Source organism: Ixodes scapularis, unplaced genomic scaffold (assembly GCF_016920785.2).
Source record: "Ixodes scapularis isolate PalLabHiFi unplaced genomic scaffold, ASM1692078v2 PGA_scaffold5__190_contigs__length_132052651, whole genome shotgun sequence".
Classification (NCBI taxonomy): Eukaryota; Metazoa; Arthropoda; class Arachnida; order Ixodida; family Ixodidae; genus Ixodes; species Ixodes scapularis.
In genome coordinates this window covers 125,496,021-125,517,631 of record NW_024609880.1, presented here as the reverse complement: position 1 = coordinate 125,517,631, position 21,611 = coordinate 125,496,021, and the positions used below count along the sequence as shown (strand labels likewise).

The 21,611-nt window shown below is 48.0% G+C and overlaps 1 protein-coding gene across 4 annotated transcripts in view; it reads left to right on the top strand.

Annotated features, from left to right (window-relative positions):
• The window catches only part of LOC8050433 (leucine-rich repeat and calponin homology domain-containing protein), a 42,267-nt gene extending 22,416 nt beyond the window's left edge, over positions 1-19,851 (top strand). For 2 of the 4 annotated variants that reach the window (XM_040498839.2, XM_029978336.4), the window contains exon 14: positions 16,233-19,851. In XM_040498839.2, coding sequence (XP_040354773.2) covers positions 16,233-16,337 — 105 coding nt within the window. In that variant the 3' untranslated portion in view covers positions 16,338-19,851. Of the gene's footprint in view, positions 1-7,058; positions 13,088-16,232 lie in introns of those variants that run through there. The other 2 variants (XM_040223421.3, XM_040223422.3) reach the window with 1 other exon arrangement.
• The last annotated feature ends 1,760 nt before the right edge of the window (positions 19,852-21,611 follow it).

The following is a 21,611-nucleotide window of genomic DNA, read 5'->3' as shown; positions in this document are numbered from 1 at the left end:
GATGAATCGAGGCAGCTGATTTCCCTTTTCTCGGTCGTCGCCTTTGAGTAGCTGTAAAATTGGTTCGTTGGGAGTCCAGTATAGAGGATGCCGAGTTGCGAGGCTGTAGGAGGCTCCCATGGACGAAAAGGAAAGCTAATTTGTTCATATATCCAACCACGAAGGGAATTTACCTACTCTGAACAAATGCTCGACCATGTCGGTGCGTTCATACGTGCGTCTTTGTGTACTTGGCAATGTGAGAATGTCCAAATTTAACTTCGAGAAAGGGACGATTCGAGCCTGGGACTTAGTGAATGACCTTGGCGACATCCTTGTACCCCTTGCTGTGTAATGCCCTTTGTTACATTTTAATGCTCTTTTTGTTTGCTGCAACTACACGCTGCTTTCTTCACGAAAACCTTGGTACATAACGCACCTGTCCAATAACACCCGCAACCCATCCTTGTTTGTGTCCTGCACGGCGAGAAGGCCGTCTCTTGTTATTCCCCGCCTTCCGCTCGGGCTTTCGGGCTCGCAGACTCGGGAGGGCCGAGAGGCCGAGCAGGGGCGAGCGTCCCGCAGTGCCGGTAGGCCCCCCCGGGGCCGTGTCCGTAATTCGTTTGAAGCCGAGCCGATGGGACGCTGCAAACTAACTGCTCGTCAGTTAACCCCGGCCTTGCGCCACGCTCTCTGTGCGCACTTGGGTGCAGAGATCGGGCATTGAAAGGCAGGCTATTGATTGGTCCAGCCTTCTCCACTCTGTCACTTTTGAGGTGAATGGGGTGTAGTCGACGTGATTCGTTGTCGTATGGTGCCAAGTGGTTCGACACCCCGGAGGTTGGTCCTACAAGAGCCGCATTGTTCATCTACGGCTCGCAGAACCTTAGACTGGAACACCGGGAGCCGCTCAAATCCCGAGCTGTTGGGTGTGGACACGAGAGATGAGCTGGCCTCATATTTTAGCGTTTGTGCCCCACTGCTACGGGGGAAGGCCCCGACAATTCTGTCCACTTTTATTTGTACAAGATGCCTACGTTTGCTTTGGGTCGAGGTCGTACCTGCTCAAGGTGTGGGACCTTCTTACTTTGCACCGAAAGATATTTGTTGCTCTGGGTGTACTTGGTTGCAAAGGATGAACACTAGGTGTACAAGTGTATTTGTGGCATTGAAGTTCATCCAATATCCTTTCAAAGACACCTCATATTGCCTATTGCTGCAAGAGTAAACAGACGGAGTGGTGAAATACATTGTCGCCGCGATATAGCTTTACTATCCAGCAATACGACATTGCTGATTAAAAATTTTTTAAATTGAGTTGGATGCCTTTGGACGTGCCAAGCTGAACCGGGGGACCAGGACAACGCCATTTGCTGCGATTGGTCAGCGCCGTGCCGCTAGCCAATCAGCACTTGCCGCTAGCCAATCAGCCGTGCCGCTAGCCAATCAGGCTTTATCCCAATTTCGCTTGGTCCTGCTTGGTCCCGCTTGGTCCCGCTTGGTCCCTCCGCGTAGCATAGGGTCCCAGGTGCGAGTAGACATGTACATAAGTACAAGCCTGTTCCCTCCTGCAGACGAACACAGACCGGGAAACCACCTAGCAATGGATCACTGGTATATCTCTGTCCCAAAGTCTCCGACATTGCGGCAGTGGGTCAAGCTTGCCTGTAGAGGCATGGTTTTTCAAGAGACTTTCATATTTATTGTAGCTTTCTTTAAGGTTTGTTTTTCAAACTGCCTGCCACAGAGAAGCCTAAGTATAGATAAATTTTCTTTGTGTCATGAGAGTTCACTGAACCCAGGAGCGTATTCCCTCGTGGCACCACGTGCACATTACTCTTTTTCTATCACGTTTGAGAGACTCCAACGCGATAGAAAAAGAGCTGTTTAGGGCTCATCTGATTGGATAATAGTGCCACCAGTATTGAGGCACATTTTTCATTCCGCTTTTGAGCATAATTTTAAAGGTTGGCAAGTTGACTGAAACGAATATTCCAAAATACAGTCGACAGCAAAAGTTTGCAGGTTGAGGCTTCTAAAGGTGCACGACTGCTCTCAAGACTCGTGCTTTAAGAGTTTGCTCTCTTTGCGTGCTCGCAGTCATGACTTTTTTACTCGCTTTTGTTCAATGCGCACGAGATAACTGGAACCTGCGCAAGGTGCCGCTTTATCAGCCGTCATGCCGCTCGTCTGCCTCGGCCACCATGATGGGTGATGGAGCTCGCATGCTACAGATGACATTTCACGGCACCTTGCGCCAGTCCCTGTTAGGTCGGGGGCGTCGTCAGAAGGCGCAGCCAGTCTTTTCGGCTGGTGCTCCCGTGCCCTGCAAACTTTTGCTGTCGATTGTACACTCTCTTGAGTGCAGTGGCTGGGCTTCTCCCAGGCTCTGAGCTCAGACTGGAAGGGCCCACTGAGAGGGAATTCATTTGCCACCAGCCACTGTGGTTGGCAGATCTGACTGTTTCCAGAACCTGCCTGCTAGCGTGAGCCATTGGTTAACTTGTGGCGTGTTGCTGATGCCGGTTCCCCTCGGCTGCTGGGGCAGCTCTGTCATGCGAGCCACTTGGAACGAACCACTGTTGCCAGCTTTTGTAAATGTCTCAAATTTTCTGCAAGTGGTAGTAACCATAACGAATTGCAGGAAGCTTTTTTCTTTACACTGTAATTTGTTTGACTGGCACTTGCTTTTCTTTTTGTCAAGTTCTGGGATTGCTGGATGTTCCAAGAGTTTTGAAATGGCTCGCAGGTCTTGATGTCCTCGAGGCAGGGGAAGGCCGTGGATTCGGCACTAGCCAATTTTGTTTAGTACAATAGGAACATTCGGTTTTGCCTTCAATTTGCTCTTTATTGTTCTTGTTAATTATCAAATTATTGGAACCGCTAGTGTTCCTTTTTTGGAAGTCTCAGAGTCTGAGTGATGGAATTTTGCATATAAGGCACTAAATCCTATTTATTAGAAATGGGGCCAGGTCAGCTTGACGTGGTGGCGTGACATCCTGCGTTTGCTGCACTTGGTTTGGCGATTTCCTGCTTTTGCTTCTTTTTCTTTTCTCGCAATATCCCTCTTGATGTATGTGTACTTGGTTGCGCTGGAGAAAATCATGTTGTGCTTCTTGAGACTCAAAAATGCTACTATTTTGTGCAATGCTGTCGTCTCCCCGAGGCATTCCTTGTCGCGAGTAAGCAGTTAACCAACGACTAGACGCAACAACCAGGCAGTGGCACTTGCCTGGTTGTTACTGCCTGTTGATATGGTGCGGTGAAACCCGTCTGCGATACTTGGAAAACTTTGCCCGGTAAGTGTCTAGACTACTGTAGCAGAATCTCATTGATACGTTTTCAGTTTATATGTTTTTCTGTCCGTTACCCTCTCAAATGCCGGTCCCATCGAACTCCCGTAGTGATATGCATATTTCTCACTAATTGCGTTTGCGTACCCAGCTGTTACATCCGAAAACTGTCGCGCAATGAGTTGGGCTGCCCGGTTGCAAACGCCTGCTTCTTTTCGTTCCGTTCCCCCCTTTTCCACCTCTTTGTCTCAGCCTTCCTCTCTCCCGGACCAGCAGGACCCCCGGCCTGCCCTATTTGGGAGAGACAGGCAGGCCCAGGGTCTTGCCCGTCTGGGAAATATTTTTGCTGCGAAAGTACAAAGCAGTGACATCCTACGTCGGGAGGTGTTTCGGGACATGCTGCCCGCAAGTTTTACCGTGATTTTACATTTCTTGATGTATGTTTTTTGGTTTCCAAACTTGGCGTAGACCACAACTTATCACAAGTGCATGATTCTGTTTTCTCTATGCTGTATATACAGCTGCAATGGAAAACGAGTGGCACAAGTGACCGATGACCCAAGCGGCAAAATGGCGACACAGGGCGCTTTTGTTCCCGAGCGCGCCGATAGTGAGAGTGCCAGTCACGTTCAATGTCTAAACACGGGGGTGGCCGGCAGAAAATTGAGGGATAAGATAGCTTTCGAGATACGGGCTTTAAGATGGGCTGCTTTCTGTCAACCATCCCCCGCGTTGAGTTATGGAACGTGACTGGCTTTCTTGCTATCGGCGCGCTCGGGAACAATAGTTCCACGTGTCGCAATTTCGCCGCTCTGCGCGTCGTTCGCTTGTGCTACTCTTTTTCCTTTGCAGGTGTACTTAGTAGTTACGCTGAACTAGGCTCCAATATCGCCTTGTGGCTTAAGGATGTTTGAGGGTGCTACTCTGCATTTAGTGAGCTCCCAGTCTGCTTGCTACCAGCATGTGCATGATTCATTGTTCAGTTTCCCTTTCCCTCGCTGCATCCCAAGCTTCATTCTCGTCCCTTTTTAAGAGTGATGCAACTATCTGCTCCATATGGGCCATATTGTGTTTCTGTTTTGACTCGATGTGAGGATCAATATGATTATGCTGCATAAAAGATGCGCTTGTGTCATCTCTGGTTACACACATTTATTCTTCTTCTTTTTCTGCAACGATTTCGAGCAACTTTTTCTTCAGCTAATATAATGTAGGGTATGAGATTGTGAGCTGTAGGCCGGCCCTATGCTCTTATTTCCCGATCCCACCTGCAGTGGAGCGCGGGAAAGCAGCGCTGCCAGAAGCAAAATGTTTTTGAGCTTCCCTATTTCAGTGGTGGTAGCATTGCACCGCTCAACTGAGATGCAGCGGCAACACTGGTTACGGAGCCTGGGGAGAGTCACAGACGAGGGGAAAACGTCCGGGAGGAGCTTGAATTGTCCCGCCTCCAGCTTCTTACCTTCCACAACGTTTGGGCATTTTGAGCACACATGTGCAATCAAAGCCTGTGCTGGAGGATGGGCGCTTCAAAGACGCCGTTCTCACTTTGTCAATGGCTATAGACCATTCCATTTAGCACTCCCAGGGCGGCGCCATCTTGTTCGATCGCAGCGCCCCCTCCACACATCCGGGAAGGTGAACATCGAACTCTCGCTCGTGGCTGCCGTTGTAAAGGGGTCCGCATTCTTAAAATATTTATAGCCATTCCAAAATCAGCCTATATTGCTTTGTTGTTTTATTTTAAGATCAATTAGCGTATCTTTGTTTTGTTACTTCAATAGCAATGGAGTCAGCCGGCAGTATTACCTTCAACCACTGCACGTTTTTATTTATTATTCCAGACTTCCACTTATTATTACTGAAGGCTTACACCAGTACAAACTTTGTATAGTAAAAAAGCTACAGCAACCGGATTTACTTTTCGCCGGAGGACCGGCCACTCTGACACAATATTTCCATTTCTTTTTTTATTTGCACCCAGGTAACACCGCAATTGGACCCGGTTAGTCTTTTTATCGAGCAAAGCATTATACGATAACTTGCATATTTATTAAAATCCGCGCATCTGCGTGTGAAATTACCAAAATGACGCGATTTTATCCCGAATTTGAACGCCAGCCGGATGTTAGGTACAGCTCGCTCGGCGGAGCAGACGACGCACGGGGCGAGAGGGGGAGGGCATTTTTTTCTCTCTCCTCTCTTCCTAGTGGAACAGTCTATAGTCGTGCATTGCCACTTTCACAATGAGCTTCGTCACTCAGACAGGAGGCATAACATTTTCGAGTTTCAGGTGGAAGGAATCTTTCATCAACAAACATTTATGGACAATGTTTTCTTAATTTAAATTTCAGTAACAGTTTGTTTATAGGGCTTTTGTGCACAACTTGCAACTCAATGGCAGTCCCCCCCTCCAGCACTGAAGGGCAGTGAAAAAAAAAAATTTACTTTAGGGTTTATGAGTAAACATTGTTTTTACAGTTGTCGTAAAAAGAAACAATAAGTTGCATTTTATGGACTCTGGTGTCAAAGCTTTTCCCTGATGCCCAGAGATGGGAATTCAAGTGGAACAGCAAACGGCGTCGCGTTGCTTGATGTTGCACTTGACTGCGCTTTGTCATGTTCGCTAATGCTGCTACACACATGGACAAAGTTGAGATTGGAAAGGAAAAAGCTATCGTGAAACAAGTGCAGAATGGCCCGATATTTGGGTAAAGCAGTAGAGCAGATGCAACTGCTAACAAGCCGAGCATTTCTGATAGCTCGACTGTTCTGGCTTTTCCATCGGCCTACAATCGTGTAAATCTGGTATACTTCATAAAGTTTGTCGAGGAGCCAGTCATTGCAGAAACAACTGGGAGGCGGATACTCGTCTTTAGATGCCCCTGTTACAAACGCGACATTAACGATCTGGTGCCCATGCACGATGCTGGTCAAAGCCAATGGAGCCTCTGGAACACGGCATGAGGAACTGCTAACACCAGGTGCCGTTGGGAGGTTTGCGGCTATCGGTGTATCCGGCCTTGCTGTTCTTAATGGTGCTGTCCTGCTGGACTGTGAGCCATTCTCTACCCGGCTTGGCTATATTCAGTCAGCCGTGCACACACCCCTCGAAGCATCGCTAAAAGACTTGGTGCAGCACTGTCAAGAATGGCAAGGGTCGGAGGCTAATCTTGCAACCTTTAGGTGCACGATACGAGGGGTTCCTCCTGAGGCTGCACATTTCCGCTTTGTCCAGCACCAGGCACGATTGAAGCATGGTTTGATTCTCAGCCAAACTAGTGTCGTTGAATGTTGACTGGCTAAACAATGAAACCGGTTTGAGCCATTCGGGTTTTGTTTGAGCCATTTCGACGATGACTGCCGGCAAAACATTGCGGTTTCGGTAGAACGTTTTGTGGTTGTGACATCATTCAACAAAACGGTTGCCGCCGTAGTTTCTTTCGAGACGAGCCGGCCAATGTCCTTGCAAAGCATGGAACACGCGCTGCGCCTGATGGAAGTTGAGGTCACTGGATCGAGGAAAGTGGCGCTGTGATGCGCCGCTTGTTGCGACCGATTGGCCGAGGTGCGTGGCCGCCTTTGTTATTACGTTCCCTTTTGGCAGTGGAGCGTGGTAAAGCGATCGAACCGCGTCTTAAGCCCACGAGTGTCAAGCAGAGGACCGGTGCACCGCCATTGTTGCTCTTGAGGATTGTAGGCGCCACCGTAGCAGCGGGGACCGCAGTGGCAGCGGGGTGCTCTTAGCAGCGGGGTGCCGAGCACTGAGGGGTCCCGTCCCCATTTCAGGGAGACCTCTTCTTTTGGGAGGACTTGGTGCTTCGCTTAGACGCGGTGCGGGCGGCGCGGGCGACGGCCTCTCTGCTGCGGGGCTTTGGCCCGCCCGTGACCAGGGCCGACCGGCTGCTCGCGCCCGTGCTGCTGGGAGTCTTCGTGGCCACCTGCGTGACGCTGGCCATCTGGTCTCCCTCCAGCCACGAGTCGGCCTCCTCCTTCTGCCTCGGCCTCAGCTTGGCCTTCTTCGTCTATCTGTACGCCGGCCTTGCGGGAATGCTGTAGCTCCTCTCGCCGTCTCCCGGGACTTTGGGAATCTCTGTCGCCACTTGAGTGCCGTTCCTACTTGACGAGTACTGAGAGAATGTTTTTTTTTATATGTATCTTTGGGCACTACGAGAGCTGCATCTCCTCGTGATAGAGCCATTTTTGTCTTCTTCCAAGAGCGCGTGCCTTAAGGTCTGCTCTCCGTGTTATTGGGTTTGTTGTTGCTCAAGTGCCCCGCCGCCGAGCTACTTCCTTGAATGGCTTTTGTCGAATCGGCAAGCGGGACCGGGGGCAGCTTGTACTTCTCATCGGACATGCCGCCATAGTATCTCGATACATACATGTGTCTTGGGCACCGTCGATGCCAAAGAGAACAAATATTTTTGGTCAACGCGCACTGGCCGATAGCGTTAATCCGCAACTGGGAGTGATTGATTGACTGCTGTACCCTCGTGCAGCCTGTGATACGAGAGAGGCTACGTGCTCGACAGATTTAATGGGGTAGATAGATAAGGCAGCCCATCTGCCACCGTGCTAAGCAGCGCCGGATAATTAATCAATATTTTACGAGAAGACACTTTTGCCCTTCGAGTCTTCGGCTGCAAGGCTGTCGTCGTTTTGATGGCTCGAATGAAAGACGAGGGGAGGCTTCCCGTAACACCGACTTTTCAGACCGGTTTTGGCTGTGCACCTTTTTGGCCTGCCCTATCTTTTTTAATATTATTTCTGGAAACTCTAGAAACTGCCCTTGACATCTGATGGAGAAGCTTTCAAGATGAAACCATATTCCTAATTTACCCTCTCTCTTTTAAAGGAATGCTGCACTCCCAAAAACAGTTTTGTTAAACTTCCTGGCTAGGACATGTGTATGTAAATAAGTGACAACTTCCCTGAAACAAAATCTAATTAATGCAGTATTCGTGCCGTAAGGCTCAGTTTGACGGAGCCATACAAGTTGGCCCCCCACTCCACTTTTCTGACTTTCAACGTTTTTCAATGTGCGGAGGAAACCCTTTGCAGTACGTGCAAACGGTTGCACCTGTCCCCTGTGCACCTTAACGCCAATGGGAGGCCTTACAAAGTGGCTCCTGTTCCGACGTCACCCTGACGTCTATATACGAGCCACTTTCGAGCCAGCTTCGATACAAACATAAATGTCGATACAAACATAAATCTGTCTCATGAGATAAATATTGCGTTAATATCTGGACAGTTTTTACAACAATGTTATTTTGAGGGAGTTCAGTGTCCCTTTAAGAGTTTTTTTTTTCTTCAATACTACGAAGTTTAATTAGACAGGTCCTTATTATTAGGAACCAACTGTACTGCATGAAAGAATACGCATTTTGAATTTAATGTGTCTATTTTCCCCCTGAAAGGACTTTCAGCAAAGATATTTTTGTACATGTTTCTATATCTTCTTTTAAGAGGCAGCATGCAAATAGTCTTTGTATGCATTTTGTGCTTGTATTGGCTTGGCCAAGTTTCTTTTAGACAAGGTTCCTATCGAGAAGTAGCTCATTCTCTCGACCACCGAAGTCTCTTGCATGGCAAGATCCCACCGTGTTAGAATTGTCTGTCAAGAATACGTAGGACTGACTCAACGGTAGGACGACTGAAAATCAAAATGTCCTTTGCGCTCATTCCCATTTTTTAACTCTACAGCTGATGCTCGATCACCCGTTGTCAGACTGCTGGCAGAAACAGCAGGCTTTTGTCCAACTGTTGCAAACGGGAGGCTGGCTTTCCGTGATGACAACGCATGAATGTCTCGCTCAGTAGTTATACTACGGTAGCGTGTTGCTACAGTACTCGAATACGGGGTAGTGCTGGGACTGACGTGGCAATGGGAGCTCGTGAGACTGCATGTGTGGACAACTATCGCGGCGCTGCAGTCGTCACGATAGTAGAAAGTTGCTGCAGCCCGCCGGCGAATATTGCATCAAGCGTTCACCATGCGCCTGTCGTGGCGCACGCGCACAACCATACCACCCTACTAGCGATGTACCGGCGTCAGCCCCTGTTGCGATCTACACCACTGGCCTCACGTGAACCACTCGGGTCCCAACACTACCCCGTATCCTAGTACACTGTAGTGTTGCTTCAACAAAAAGCTTGTGTTCATTTAGTCTTACTGCTCTAGTCTTCTTTTACGCGTCGGAACAAGTATGCTCGCAGAGCTTTGATGGACGTTCTCTGGGTGTGCAGAAGCGCAGTAGCTCTGCATTAGCAATTAGGCTGCTCTCCGCAGTCAGGTTTGCACAAACATGATCTTAGCGTCCTTGCAGATGAATAGCAAAGTGGCTCAAATGAGTTTACTCGTCTTTGCTTTGAATTGCTCGATGATCTCTGCATATTGCCACCTCCTTAGTCATGCTCATTTTGAACTCATCATGTACAAGAGCTCTTGTTCCTCGAAAATGTATCAAAGAAGCATTTGTAGATGCAGCGCTAACTGAGAACAGGGATTTTTATTATCCTAGACAAAAATTAGCGAGAAAATATGTATTGCAAACTGCCACTCACCTTTCTACAGTAAGATTGTGGCAAACTACTTGGCATCATCTTTAGCCTTAATAGATTTTTGAGGAGTACTGCAGGGCATTACTTAATTTGTTGCACTAAGTATATTTTGAAGGGGCACAGATTTTTTCAAATGCATTTAGTCTCTAAAAGCTTTTCTTCTGGTCAAGCTTGGTGCATCTTCCCTAGTGGATTTATGCAGCTGCAGATGCACGCACAACTATACTCTGTTTCACCTTATGATGTACCGCAGGAAAGGCTACAAGCACGAGCTCCTTGCTCTGAAACACATTTTGGTGTCACAAGCTCTCGTGACTTAAAAGCGGCTGCCAACGCTATGAGCTCGCGCTTCTAGCCTTCGCTGTGGTACAACATAAGGTGAAACGAAGTATAGCTCCAGATCTCGTGTTTTTCTGGGTTGGGAAGTGGCAAAGGAATTATGTTTGTGACACCTTCCAGAACCTTTTCTGAAAAACCGGCATTCCAGGCTATCATTTAACCCAGAGACAACAGCTGAAGTGGGCTTCCCATTTTGAAAAAAAATTATGCTGCACTTGTCTAAAAGGGCACAGAAAGGAATCCCAAATTATTCCTGTATTTTCAGCTTTCATTCTACCTTTTATTTTATATTGCTCCAGACTACGGAAGCATTCCCCAAACAATCTGGATACTGGCGACATTGTCCGACGAAGCGGCAAAATTCTCTCCAAGGATCCAACAAACTGCATTCCTTTGTCAGAGTGATGGGAAGCTTGAAAACTTTGAGTGCCACTTGTGATATTGTTTGTTTACTTTCTCCTCTCTACCTTTCTTTCTTAGTCTGTCATTGAAGATTATATACTTTAGTGAATCATGTTGCATTTCAAGTCTAGCCTCTTATTTTTCAATGAAGCCCCGTGATTTCTTTTTTTTCTGCAATGAGAGTTTCGGATGTGTTTCCTCGAGAGGGTGCAAACACAGATCATTGTGCATCTCCTGGGCCACTGTGAAACCCCAGAGGCTGCGTGGCTTCTTGACTCGGGCATTTTCTTATCGGAGTCGCGAGAGAAGTCTCCTATTTTGTCACAAACATCGAAGGAGTTACTGTTACAAGAAGTGTGGCGTGAAATATGCGACCCCCGCAAGGTGAGGGGCTGTGGAGGGCGATGGACGTGCCTAGTCAGGGCACGCTGGGGACGAGCAACTGAGCACCAGTGCGGGTTTTGAGGGAGTGTCTCTTTCAGCGCCCTAGATGAATTGCCATATCTAACCCACTCTGTGGAGTATTTGGCACGTAATATATTTAACTCGGAGAAGATGGCTTCCCGAAATATTGATCTATTTTGCCCGCGTCGACTCGCTCTAACTACTTCGAAATTTACTTTATCTCTCTGGCCGCCTTAGATTTCCACATATATTAGAGTCGTTCGAGAGCAATGCAGAGCTGTACTTGCGGCATCCGAGGTAAAACATATCTGGTTACAAAGTAAGCTCTGTTTTGTCTACACTAACCTTTCGATGTCCAGAATTTTTCTAGTCATTTCCGTGCAGAACTGACCAAACAAACGAAGCTTGCACAACTTATCTGACTCGCAAACTCCAGTTGGTCTTCTCTACGCTTCGGTGCTCTTGGTTGTGCTGGATCAATTCCCTTCTCATTCTTTGTTTTGGCCCGATGCATCTCAAAGATCAATGCTGCAATACTAATATAAAGACTTCACCCGCCAGTTCTGTTACGTCGCCACCGCCAGCAGGCATCCTGGAAACTGTAGTCTTCCTGTCTGTGCAACAACTTTGCTGCGGGTCTGCGCGAGCAAAGTGCGAGACTGCACAAACTTTCTTCTCCACACGCACTCTCCTCCTGGCGACTACAATTATGGTGGCTTCGACCCAATTTTTTAGCGAGATCGATCTATTGGAGGACGGGTCATTTTTCTTTTGCGAGCTGGTAATGCATTGCCATTATTGTCCAAAAGTATTTTTGCCCCTTATGCATTGCACACAGGGGTGTTTGCTTATGTTTTCTTACGCTACATTATAAGTCGCCGAGACACCCGTGCTTCGTATGTTGTGTGCAAAGCTACTTCTCAATTGGTTACCATGTTTCATGTGAAGCAGGGATGTCCTGGTGACCCTCAATGAGAGCAGATGTAAGCTCTCGTAACGTAAGAAAATGGGGCTGTGTGAACGGGCCCCTAGTGTCAGTATAGGCTCTCGACATTACCAAATATTTGTGGAAACGCCTGTAGTGCATCTTGTCAAGGTATTCAGTATTGTCGCAGTCTTTCATGCTGCCTGTCCAGGTATTCTTAATTTATATTTCTCTGTCAAATGTGATTTTGCTTTCGTTGCGGACCTTTTGTCTTTATCGCAGCCTCTGTTCCCAGCCAGACATTGTTTGACCCGTGCTAACCACGACGGCCGTCCACGTGCGCGGGTGCAGATTGTTACGCAAAATGTTAGCCACCGTAACGCTGCTCGCCGCTCTGTCGCTTTCCTGTATGTGTGCTGTTGGCAGTTACTGTTGCATCATTCGCTTCTAGGGTTTCCTTGGAAATATTTCACATATGTCTTTGTGGGATGTGGACAGCGAGTTTGCAAATGTTACAGTCTGCCTTCGAGAAGAAGAAAAGATATGCGCGGAGGTTTTTGAGAAAGTTTATTTTTTTTGGGAGGGGACAGTAGGTGACAATGAGGTGATTGTGTCTTTCCAGTACCTTTGCTTGTAGTTTTCTATGTCATGTTTTATGAGGTGCGCACAAGACCATGCACATTCAGCGTTGGCAAGTTTCCAGTTTATAGTTTGCATTTATTGAATGATAAAGCGATATATACAGCAAGGGCCAAAGGGATCTAACCCACCACTAAAATAAATCTCGTAATCAGTTTGGAATGTTTCGACACTAATTTGCCACAGAAGTCTGGCTAGGTGGTGCATTTGTCTGGGGGAAAATATTGTAGTAAAACTTGTCGTGTGGTTCGTAGAAAAATTATATTTTTATTTGTAACTTTTAATAGAGGCAAGTTTGCTCTTTGATGGGGCAAGCAAAGCAGGTTTTTGAGATTTTTTTTGGAGCGGGTTAAATCCATTTGGCCCCTCGCTGTAGATAAATGGCCAATTTCTCTGGCATTTATCTTTCTCCGGACATGTCGATGTGGATGCAGTGATATTGTCGTTACTGTTAAAAACAAAGGCTTGTCTAGGAACCAATTACTTATTGTGATCTCAATGCTAATGCCCTTGTAGACAAAGTGCTGCTAAATAAAGTACATTACAATGAAACCCAATTTTCTGTGATTTCCACAGTGTGGGAATATGGGCGTGGTTTAGTGACCTACCCTGCAACAAGCTTCGAAGGTGGCAACAAACCACTCTATAAAAAGAGGAAGACATCCCGGATGCTTGTAAATCGAGGGTAATAATCTGCAGATTCACTGGCACTTATAGTGGTCACATTGTGTTGTTTTACCAGAGAAAGTGTCAAAATACAAATAAATCGAGACTTAAAATAAATGTTTGGAATAAATAAGGGATCATAGAACTTGTGCTTTCTGGTGCGAGGCATTTGCGTGGGAAATTGTGGTTTTCCAAGTGTTCTCAATTAATGAAGAGGTACTAAACGATGAAAACCTTCATTCTTTTCTGCTGATCACAGATAGTACATTCCACGAAACACAATGCCGCATATATATTTCCGGAGAATTCCACGTACAGGGGGTGGAAATTGACCTTCCCCCCCAAAAAAAAGCTGCGACGCATGGCCGAAACGATACTAGCGCCCCCATCGAGGCTGCGAGGAAGCAGGCACACGGCCGTTCTTAGGCCTATATTAGTGTGGGCTGGAGAGGGAGGTGTGCTCGTTGCCTGGTTTGGCCCAGCAGGCAGGAAGTGATGGTGTGGGTGTGGGCACCAATATAAGGACCATCTCAATCCTGTTGCATTAGGCCCGCCACATTGGGGAAAGCTCCGGCTTACGGTGAATCGACCGATAAACCCTCGCCCAGCTATGACCGCACGTTTCCACCTAGCCTGCACATTCGCGGCTTTGGGACAACCGTGGGGGCACCGGAATCGAATCTTGTGCAAACGTCATACATCTCGTCCAGTCGTCTACACTATTGTGTTGATGTGGACGGGCGTGCCGTCATGTGATCGCAGCAGCGTGGAGCACGTTGCAAACCTCGGGTTAACGGTCCCAGACCGCACTCGACACGCTACGCATGCCACCGAATCTCGGAAGCAGATTGACCCATTGCTATATAAACGTTCACAAAGCCCCATTTGTTTTCCTTCACTCAATACCAAAGGGAAAGACGAAGAAAATGATGAAAGGCTCTGTAGTAGATGTGTCGATGAGAATTACGACATACTTCTGCCGATGGAGAACTTTGGAAAGGGGCAAATTTTATTGAACCGCTCTGCGCCAGAGTGAAAGTCTAGCCGCGTAACCTTCCAGGTAAATTTCTCCGCACCAAAAGATGAGATCCGTCTCCAAATTTGGAAAACAAATATCCTTCGATAGTGATTTGGACAGCAGGTCAGTATTGCGTAAACTTCATTTTGAAAGCCGTTTTAGTCAAGGGCGGGGCGAGGCGGGCGGGCAGGCGCCGGTACGTTTGTGTTGTTAGCTCAGATGCTGCAAAATTGTACAAAGGCATCGTGCTTTCTTAAGGACGGCACCTTGTAATGGGTCGTCTCATAGTCTAATCGCTTAGTTTTAGAGCGCAGCTCTTAGGCGCCCGTTTCCGGCTTGAGCGGCGTAGGCGCCCATAATGCACTGCGCGAGTTCCCCCTGGGGTCACGTGACCTCGGGGTGGCACGTGGTCCCCCGAGGTCACGTGACCCCCCCCCCCCCCCCCCCCCCCCCGAGGTCGCGTGACCCCCCGAAGTCACGTTACTCCCCTGAGGTCACGTGACCCCACAGAGATCACCTGACCCCCCCGATGACGTCATCGTCACTGATGACGTAACCGGCATCCACATCGTCATCAGTGACGTCACTGGTGACGTCACCCGCATCCACATTGTCATCATCGCTGATGACGTCATCAGTGATGTCACTGATGACGTCACCGGCATCCGCATCATCATCGTCATCATCACTGATGACATCACCGACATCCGCATCGTCATCATCACTGATGACGTCATCAGTGACGTCACTGATGTCGTCACCGGCATCTGCATCGTCATCATCACTGATGACGTCATCGGTATCCGCATCGTCATTGTCACTGATGACGTCATCAGTGACGTCACTGATGACACCATCGGCATTGTCATCGACACGTGATCCCCAGGTCACGTGACCCCCCCCAGTACCCTTCCCTCCTCCTCCTCAAGAGCTGCGCTCTAATTCGGCGTTACAGGGAGTTGAAAACGGCTTTCACTTTTTGTGTTTATTGTCCCTGAGCTATAGTTCTCGTGAAGGCCCGAGTATATTCTCGTACCGGGAGACCATTACAGGAAATAAGATAAAGTTCTATGGGTGAAAAAGCAGTCAGCAGCAACATGCACTGCTGACCGCTACAACACCAGATGACCCCAGCATGTGCGGTGACGCGGCAAAAGGCGCTCGGTTCTTGGCTGATAGTCTGATCAGATTCAATGACTGCCGTCCACTTCCGTCCTGAATCATTGGATAGAATCGACGCAGACGATGAACATACCTCCCCCTTCCTGTTTTGTATTAGGCTGATGCGGAGACACAATCTGCGTCGTGGGTTGCCTCACTTCTCATGCCGATGTACTGCATCACCAAATGCCAGAAAAATTAATTTTACAGGAAAGAGATTGCCTAGTAGTTTAGATTTCAATGAAATAAGCGTACATCTAGCGAAAAACAAAAACCTTGGATAGCTGTCGTGAAGAGAAGGAAGTCGGACGGCTCGCCATGGCAGCCGAAAGACCGGACCTGCTAATCCTTTTATCCCGAGTATGTTGACTTCGTAAGCTTCTGAGAAGTCCTCTATGCACTGCCTCGTTTTGCATCCTTTCTGCACCCTCTAACCCAAGTTGTTTTTTTTTGGCACTGTACAATAAGTGGCGTGCTGCAGTTTACAAATTGTTAATTCGAGCAGGAATGACTGCATTCGGGTCAGAATGGAAAAAATATTGTGCGGGGAGTGCCGGTTGTGTTTAGCCATTAACCGAAATGAACCGCTGCACCCCTATCGTCGTGTCATGGCGGTAGGTTTCATGGCTTAGCGTGACAGAGGCACCCCGCGCGACATTTTATCCCCTTTGGCCGGCAGACGGCATCAATCATCGCAAGAACCTCCCCAAGTGCTCCCGGCCTCTCTTCATTCTTTCGCACTATGCCGGAACGAAATCTAGGATGTTGCGCTATGTTCGGCGGAGCTGTCCGGCGGGATGGGTGAGCGGGGGCTGACCTTGGCACGCCGGTCTCTTGTCGCCAGGAGGCGACGTGCTCGTCCCAGGATGTCCTCGAGGAGAAGGGCCTGGTGCGGGTGGCGGTCACGGTCCAGGAGCTCTTCAAGCTGGCCGGCGGTGCCAGGCACTGAGCGCCCTCGGCACTGCCCCATTCTAGTCCTTCCGCGTGGAGCCCGCCTCGGGAGGGGGGGGCTCTGCGAAAGCGGGGTCACCCCGCTCTTTCCCCGTGACCCGTGTGCTTCGCCGCGGTGCTCGGAGCGACCGCTCCGAAACGGCCCAGTCCCGTTCGACCGACGCTCGTGCAGGGCCATTCGCGGATATGCCAAATGCGTTCCGTCGGCGGCCTCTGTCACGCTCGAGCATCGCACGTTTGCATGTTGCAACATATCACGCCTCATTGCCATCTGTAAGCTTTGTTGTGCCGTCTTCCCGGAAACGTTGGTGGAAATGTGTTCGAATCCGGATCTCAAAACCAACCAACGTAGACGGCAGGTGCCGTATTGGACAGCGATTGCAGACCGATCTCCTAGTGACCAGAACGCTGGTCGAGGCAATGGCAAGAAGTACTTAATGAATGTTTATTTTACAAATTTCCTTCGCGAGTGTACCTTGGTCCAGTATTTATTACCTTTGTGCAAACTGGCACTACTATGGAACGACAAAACCCTAAGGCTGTAGTTAATACTCGTTGAACCCTCAACTTAAACTTCTTTCGCGACTGCGTCAATGGGGAAGACGTTTCGACTGTGGTGGAAACGCGACCGACACTTGGGTCCGGTCGCGTAGGCCCATGGTGCAACAACCTGTTTAAGGTTTTTATAGTTTGTTTGACAATCGCCGATCCTTTCACGGGAGCTTTCCTTTTCACATGTGCGCATATGAAGCAACAGGCTACTTTTTTAACCCCTTTTTGCACCTTTGGAGTGCAGTTTTGCTGACACAGCTTTGTAAATCTTCCCATTTGTATATCACCTTTCTACTTTCAGCCGTTTCTGAAACTTTGTAGTTATATTTTCCGCAGAAAGAACAGTTGTGAATAGTTTACAGAAATAATTTATGTGTACATACATGTCGAATTATTTTCATTGAGTGTTTGGCAGACCGGCCTCTTGAAGTCTGCCAAGTGTGTGCGTTTGTAGTATGTTCAACCGCACTTGCATCACTTTTTATGCATAGTATTATATCCTCAAAAGCATGAACAAGGCCTCAGATATACCTGCATGGCATTGATCCATGTGGGCCCAGATTTCCTTATTATGGCCATTTTACTATACTCACTGGAGCCAGTGAAGATACTTTTTTCGCATCTTTGCAAATCATGAGGCTCCTCAAACACATTATACTTCCAAAAAGATCCTATTTTTTTCTGAGTCAGTTTGTGCGAGTCACCCATAAGAGATGCAAACCATTATGCCTAGAGAGAGCCAAGGACCAAAGTGCTTACCCAAACAAGACGTTCCGATTGTGTGGCCCGTATGAATTGCTGCGAGTTTGCATGTGGACTGTGGCCTCCGACTAAGGGCTGCCCTCACTGACAGTGTCAATTTTGCATTCCAGTGTGCATCTGGTATCCGTTTGCCATTTTGATCTGAAAAGATTGCATTTTTTTTATATATTTTCATTTGTTTCTCAAGTCCTAGCGACAGCTAGTCAAAAACACCGTAGTGCTGTGTCTCAGTAGCTGTGCTAAAAATTTCTGGGTGGCAACCGCTTGTGAGATTTTGAGTGAGAATTTTGCGAGAGGATTTGCACCGAACAAAATACACCGTCATATGATGATTATGTAGCCTTGGGGGTTCCCAAAACACAGATGGGACATGCATAAAAGCAGTTTTTCTCAAAATGTCAGTCGGCATGCGTTTCACACACCGTGTGTAAAATGCACACAGTCTTTGAGGGCAGTCCATTGTCTTGCGTTTGGCAGCGAACAATCTGGAATATGCAAGCTGGTAACCCTGGGTGCTGAAAGAGGGTTGTGCTTGTAGATGGTTTGACAGCCGTTCATTCCAGAGATCAAATGCTTGGAATACTGGGTGCCACTCTTCTAGCGTGTTGTCAGCTGGCTAGTCTGCTCCGTGCTTCCGAATGCCTGTAACCTATGCATAGGTATTCTTTAGATTGTCATCGAGTGCACAACACGTGGAGGTGGCCACTGTCTGGCCTTTCACGCGAGCCGTGCTTGGCAAGCTTTCGAAGCGACTCCCATTTTTGGCTTTGTAGGAAGTCTCGATTTTGCGGTTGGCCCGGCTATGTACTTAAATTGTCTAGCCGACCGTCCGACGCCGTATTGGCTGTTCTATCCGAAGCAGCATTTTGTTTCACACAATGCGACATTTTGGTGCATGCGAGCCAGACGGTTATGGGAAATCAAATATGTGTACTGCCAGTGGCACTCGAATAAACGCCACTTAGACGCACGTAGATATGCTTGCCAGCCGCAGATCGATCAACGTCGTAACAATGGCTTTGCTCAGAGGTGCTAACAGAGACCGACCCACAAGAAGGAACCCTTGCAACAAGAAAGGAGTAAATCTTACCTCAGTTTACACTTTGACACACTCACGCGAGACTCGTAAAAAGGAGGAAGAACAGGGAATTTCCGCCAGGCATCAAATTTTTTCGTGAGTTTAATGTGGGGACATTGTTGGGGGGAGGCAATGTAGCAAAACGACAGAGGAAGAAAAATGTCCAGCAAGTTTTGCGAGCCTACTGTGGGGCTTGCTACCCAGGGACGTTATAGTCTAGCCGTATTTGAGCTGCCGCATTCTCAAGACCATCTGGTCGTTTCCCGAGGCTAGCCTACAGTAGGCTGGTTCCCCAAGAGCACCGACTGAAGCGGGCAAACTCAGAAAACTTTTTGTGCACCTTTTTTTTAAACAATTTTGGAAATAATTGTTTTGAGAATATACCAGATACGCGTGTTAAAGATGCTGGGGCTTCCTGCACTGATTTGACCCTTTGTTTCGAACAAAGGCAACAGATTTTAAGGGTCACTGCCGTAGACATCCTATATGATGTAGCTTATCTTCTGCCTAGAAAAAATGAAATATATCCCCATTTATATCAGAGTTACTGCATCAGAATTCACACTTAGGTAGTTGATGCAACTCTGCCACGTGGTTGCGCGTCGCTTGGAGGGGGGGGGGGGGGGGGTCTTTTTCTTGCGAGAAAGCTCGGGCAACAAACTCTCCCACTTAGTAGTATTGTAACCAGTGTCTACCCCCTGCGCGGAAGCTCTGTAGAGAGCCGGGGCTGCTGTCCCTCCTTCGGTCCACTTGACGGAGAATCCTGCACCAAATCTGCGCAGAAATAGCTTCGTCGTAACTTAGGCCACTCGCCTGAAAGCCAAACAAACCAGCAAGAGTCTGGGCTAAATTTAGTGTTGGACGCATTAATAAAAACTCTTTGGCATCGTTGGGGGAGGGGGGGAGAGGAGGGGAGTAGGCTGGGTTTTACAGGAACAAAAAATACTTCCAAAGCACATGGCCATCAACTTTAAGTGGTGTGTTTGGTTGTGTAAGATACTTTACATGCTTTACGTAGGAGTACTGGGGGCAAACGGCGGGAAGAGAACTTGCGCAATGAGTCGGTCTGCCCACATCCTTAGTGTTCTCTACGTCAAGAATAAAAGTTGTCTCAAATGTGCGTTGTGTCATTCTTGGCGCCAATCGTTCTGTCTCTTTGCGGGCTGCCACAGCACATGGTTCACCTCGAGTGGGAGCAAGAGTTCTGCTCATAGTGGGCTGGAGAGGACGGGAAAGGGTACTTTCTCCCTTTTCTTGCAGCTGAGCAGGACGACGTCGGAACAGAAAACTGATGCAGAGCTTGTGTCCAATCTTGCCAAGAGCTCTTGTACCTCTTATGCGGAAAAGAGATGTACAAAAATTGAGGCCATGTCCAGGAATCCGAGCAAGGTTCAACTTCCAGTGAATGTTTCCCAAAAAGTCCATTCTTAAGACTTTGTTATACTCTGACGTTGAGTGCAGCGAACATAGTGCAGAACGTTGATTGGCCGGCTACCAGGAACTTGATACCTGCGACCAATCAGTATCTGTGTGCACTATGCCGTGTTTGCTACGCTTGACGTCCGAGTGTAGCAGAGCCTTTACGAGATCCTGCCTGGCAGTAGCCTGCCTTGCAAGAGGAAGGTAGACTGACCTTCAGACAGCATTTTTATTGCTGGACATTCAAACCTGAGGAGACAGTCATTCCTTGAACGTTTGGTACAGCTGGAACCGACAAAATGCGACGGAAGAACATATGGCAAATGAAGTTGTTCTTTGGTTAAATCGTAGTTCGAGCTACTCAACACATTGTGTAAACGCTGCATCAAAAGTGTGAAAACAGATTTCTTGGTCATCGACGGAAGGTATTCCTAGCAAATAATGAGCACCACGAGGGTCACAATAAATAAAGCACTTTGTGATTTAAAAGGCCAACTGTGTACGGTTGGTGGCATGCTCAGCCATGGAACCTAGTGCCGATAAAGAATGCAGCGGTTCATTTTAACTTAAAACGTTCCACCTCGCATTGCCATTTCCCTTCGTCTGGTCTCCTGGAAGGGGAAACCCTCGACACCACAAGGGCACTTGGGACACTATGGTGCACGGTCGGCAACAGTCCGAGGATCTCCCTTTGATCGGACTACCATTGACTGTAGCCGAGACAAACCAGAAAGCAGCTTCTTGGCAGGAGAAGCTTCAGATAAGCTGAGAACCGGCATCAATTAAATTACTACCAGTAACATTCAAAACCAAGATCGTCCAAAGGGACATGCTAGCTTCACTTGTGACACATTCAAATGCAAACAAGTTTACCGTTCAACACAAATTGTACACACGTAAAAGATGCAAAGAAATGCAGTGAATCTGAATGCTTCAACTCTAGACTCGAAACAAATATATACTCCGTGTCAACTTTTTTGTGTTCACCGGTGCTACAACGCCGCCAAAACTATTTGTGCGAGCGCATGAATTTGTTTGGCATCTTCTTTACACAAGCACGCGTGCGAATGAGGCGCGAGACAAAGCCAGACGCTCTCACAGCTGTGCGGGCTGCGGCAATGTCGAACCTACGCTAGCCTCAACAACGTAGTACAAGAAAGTTGGCACAGAGCGTAGTCTTCTCGAGTCGACGGGTAATGTCCCCGAGATTCTGGGGTCTATTGACAAGATCCTCCTCGATTAAAAATATGACTCGAAAAACAAAAATCTGAATGGCACCGCATCCTTCGTCAAAAACTGGGAAGCGATCCTGATTAATCAATAAATACTATGCTAAAAAAACAAGGAGGCAGCTCACTCTTGCCATGACAGGTGCCCAGCAAGTGGGAGCCTTAGCGAGCATTCCCCCTGGCATTCAAGGCACTGCTTCGCTCCCACGGGGAGCTAAGGCGAGAAATCAAA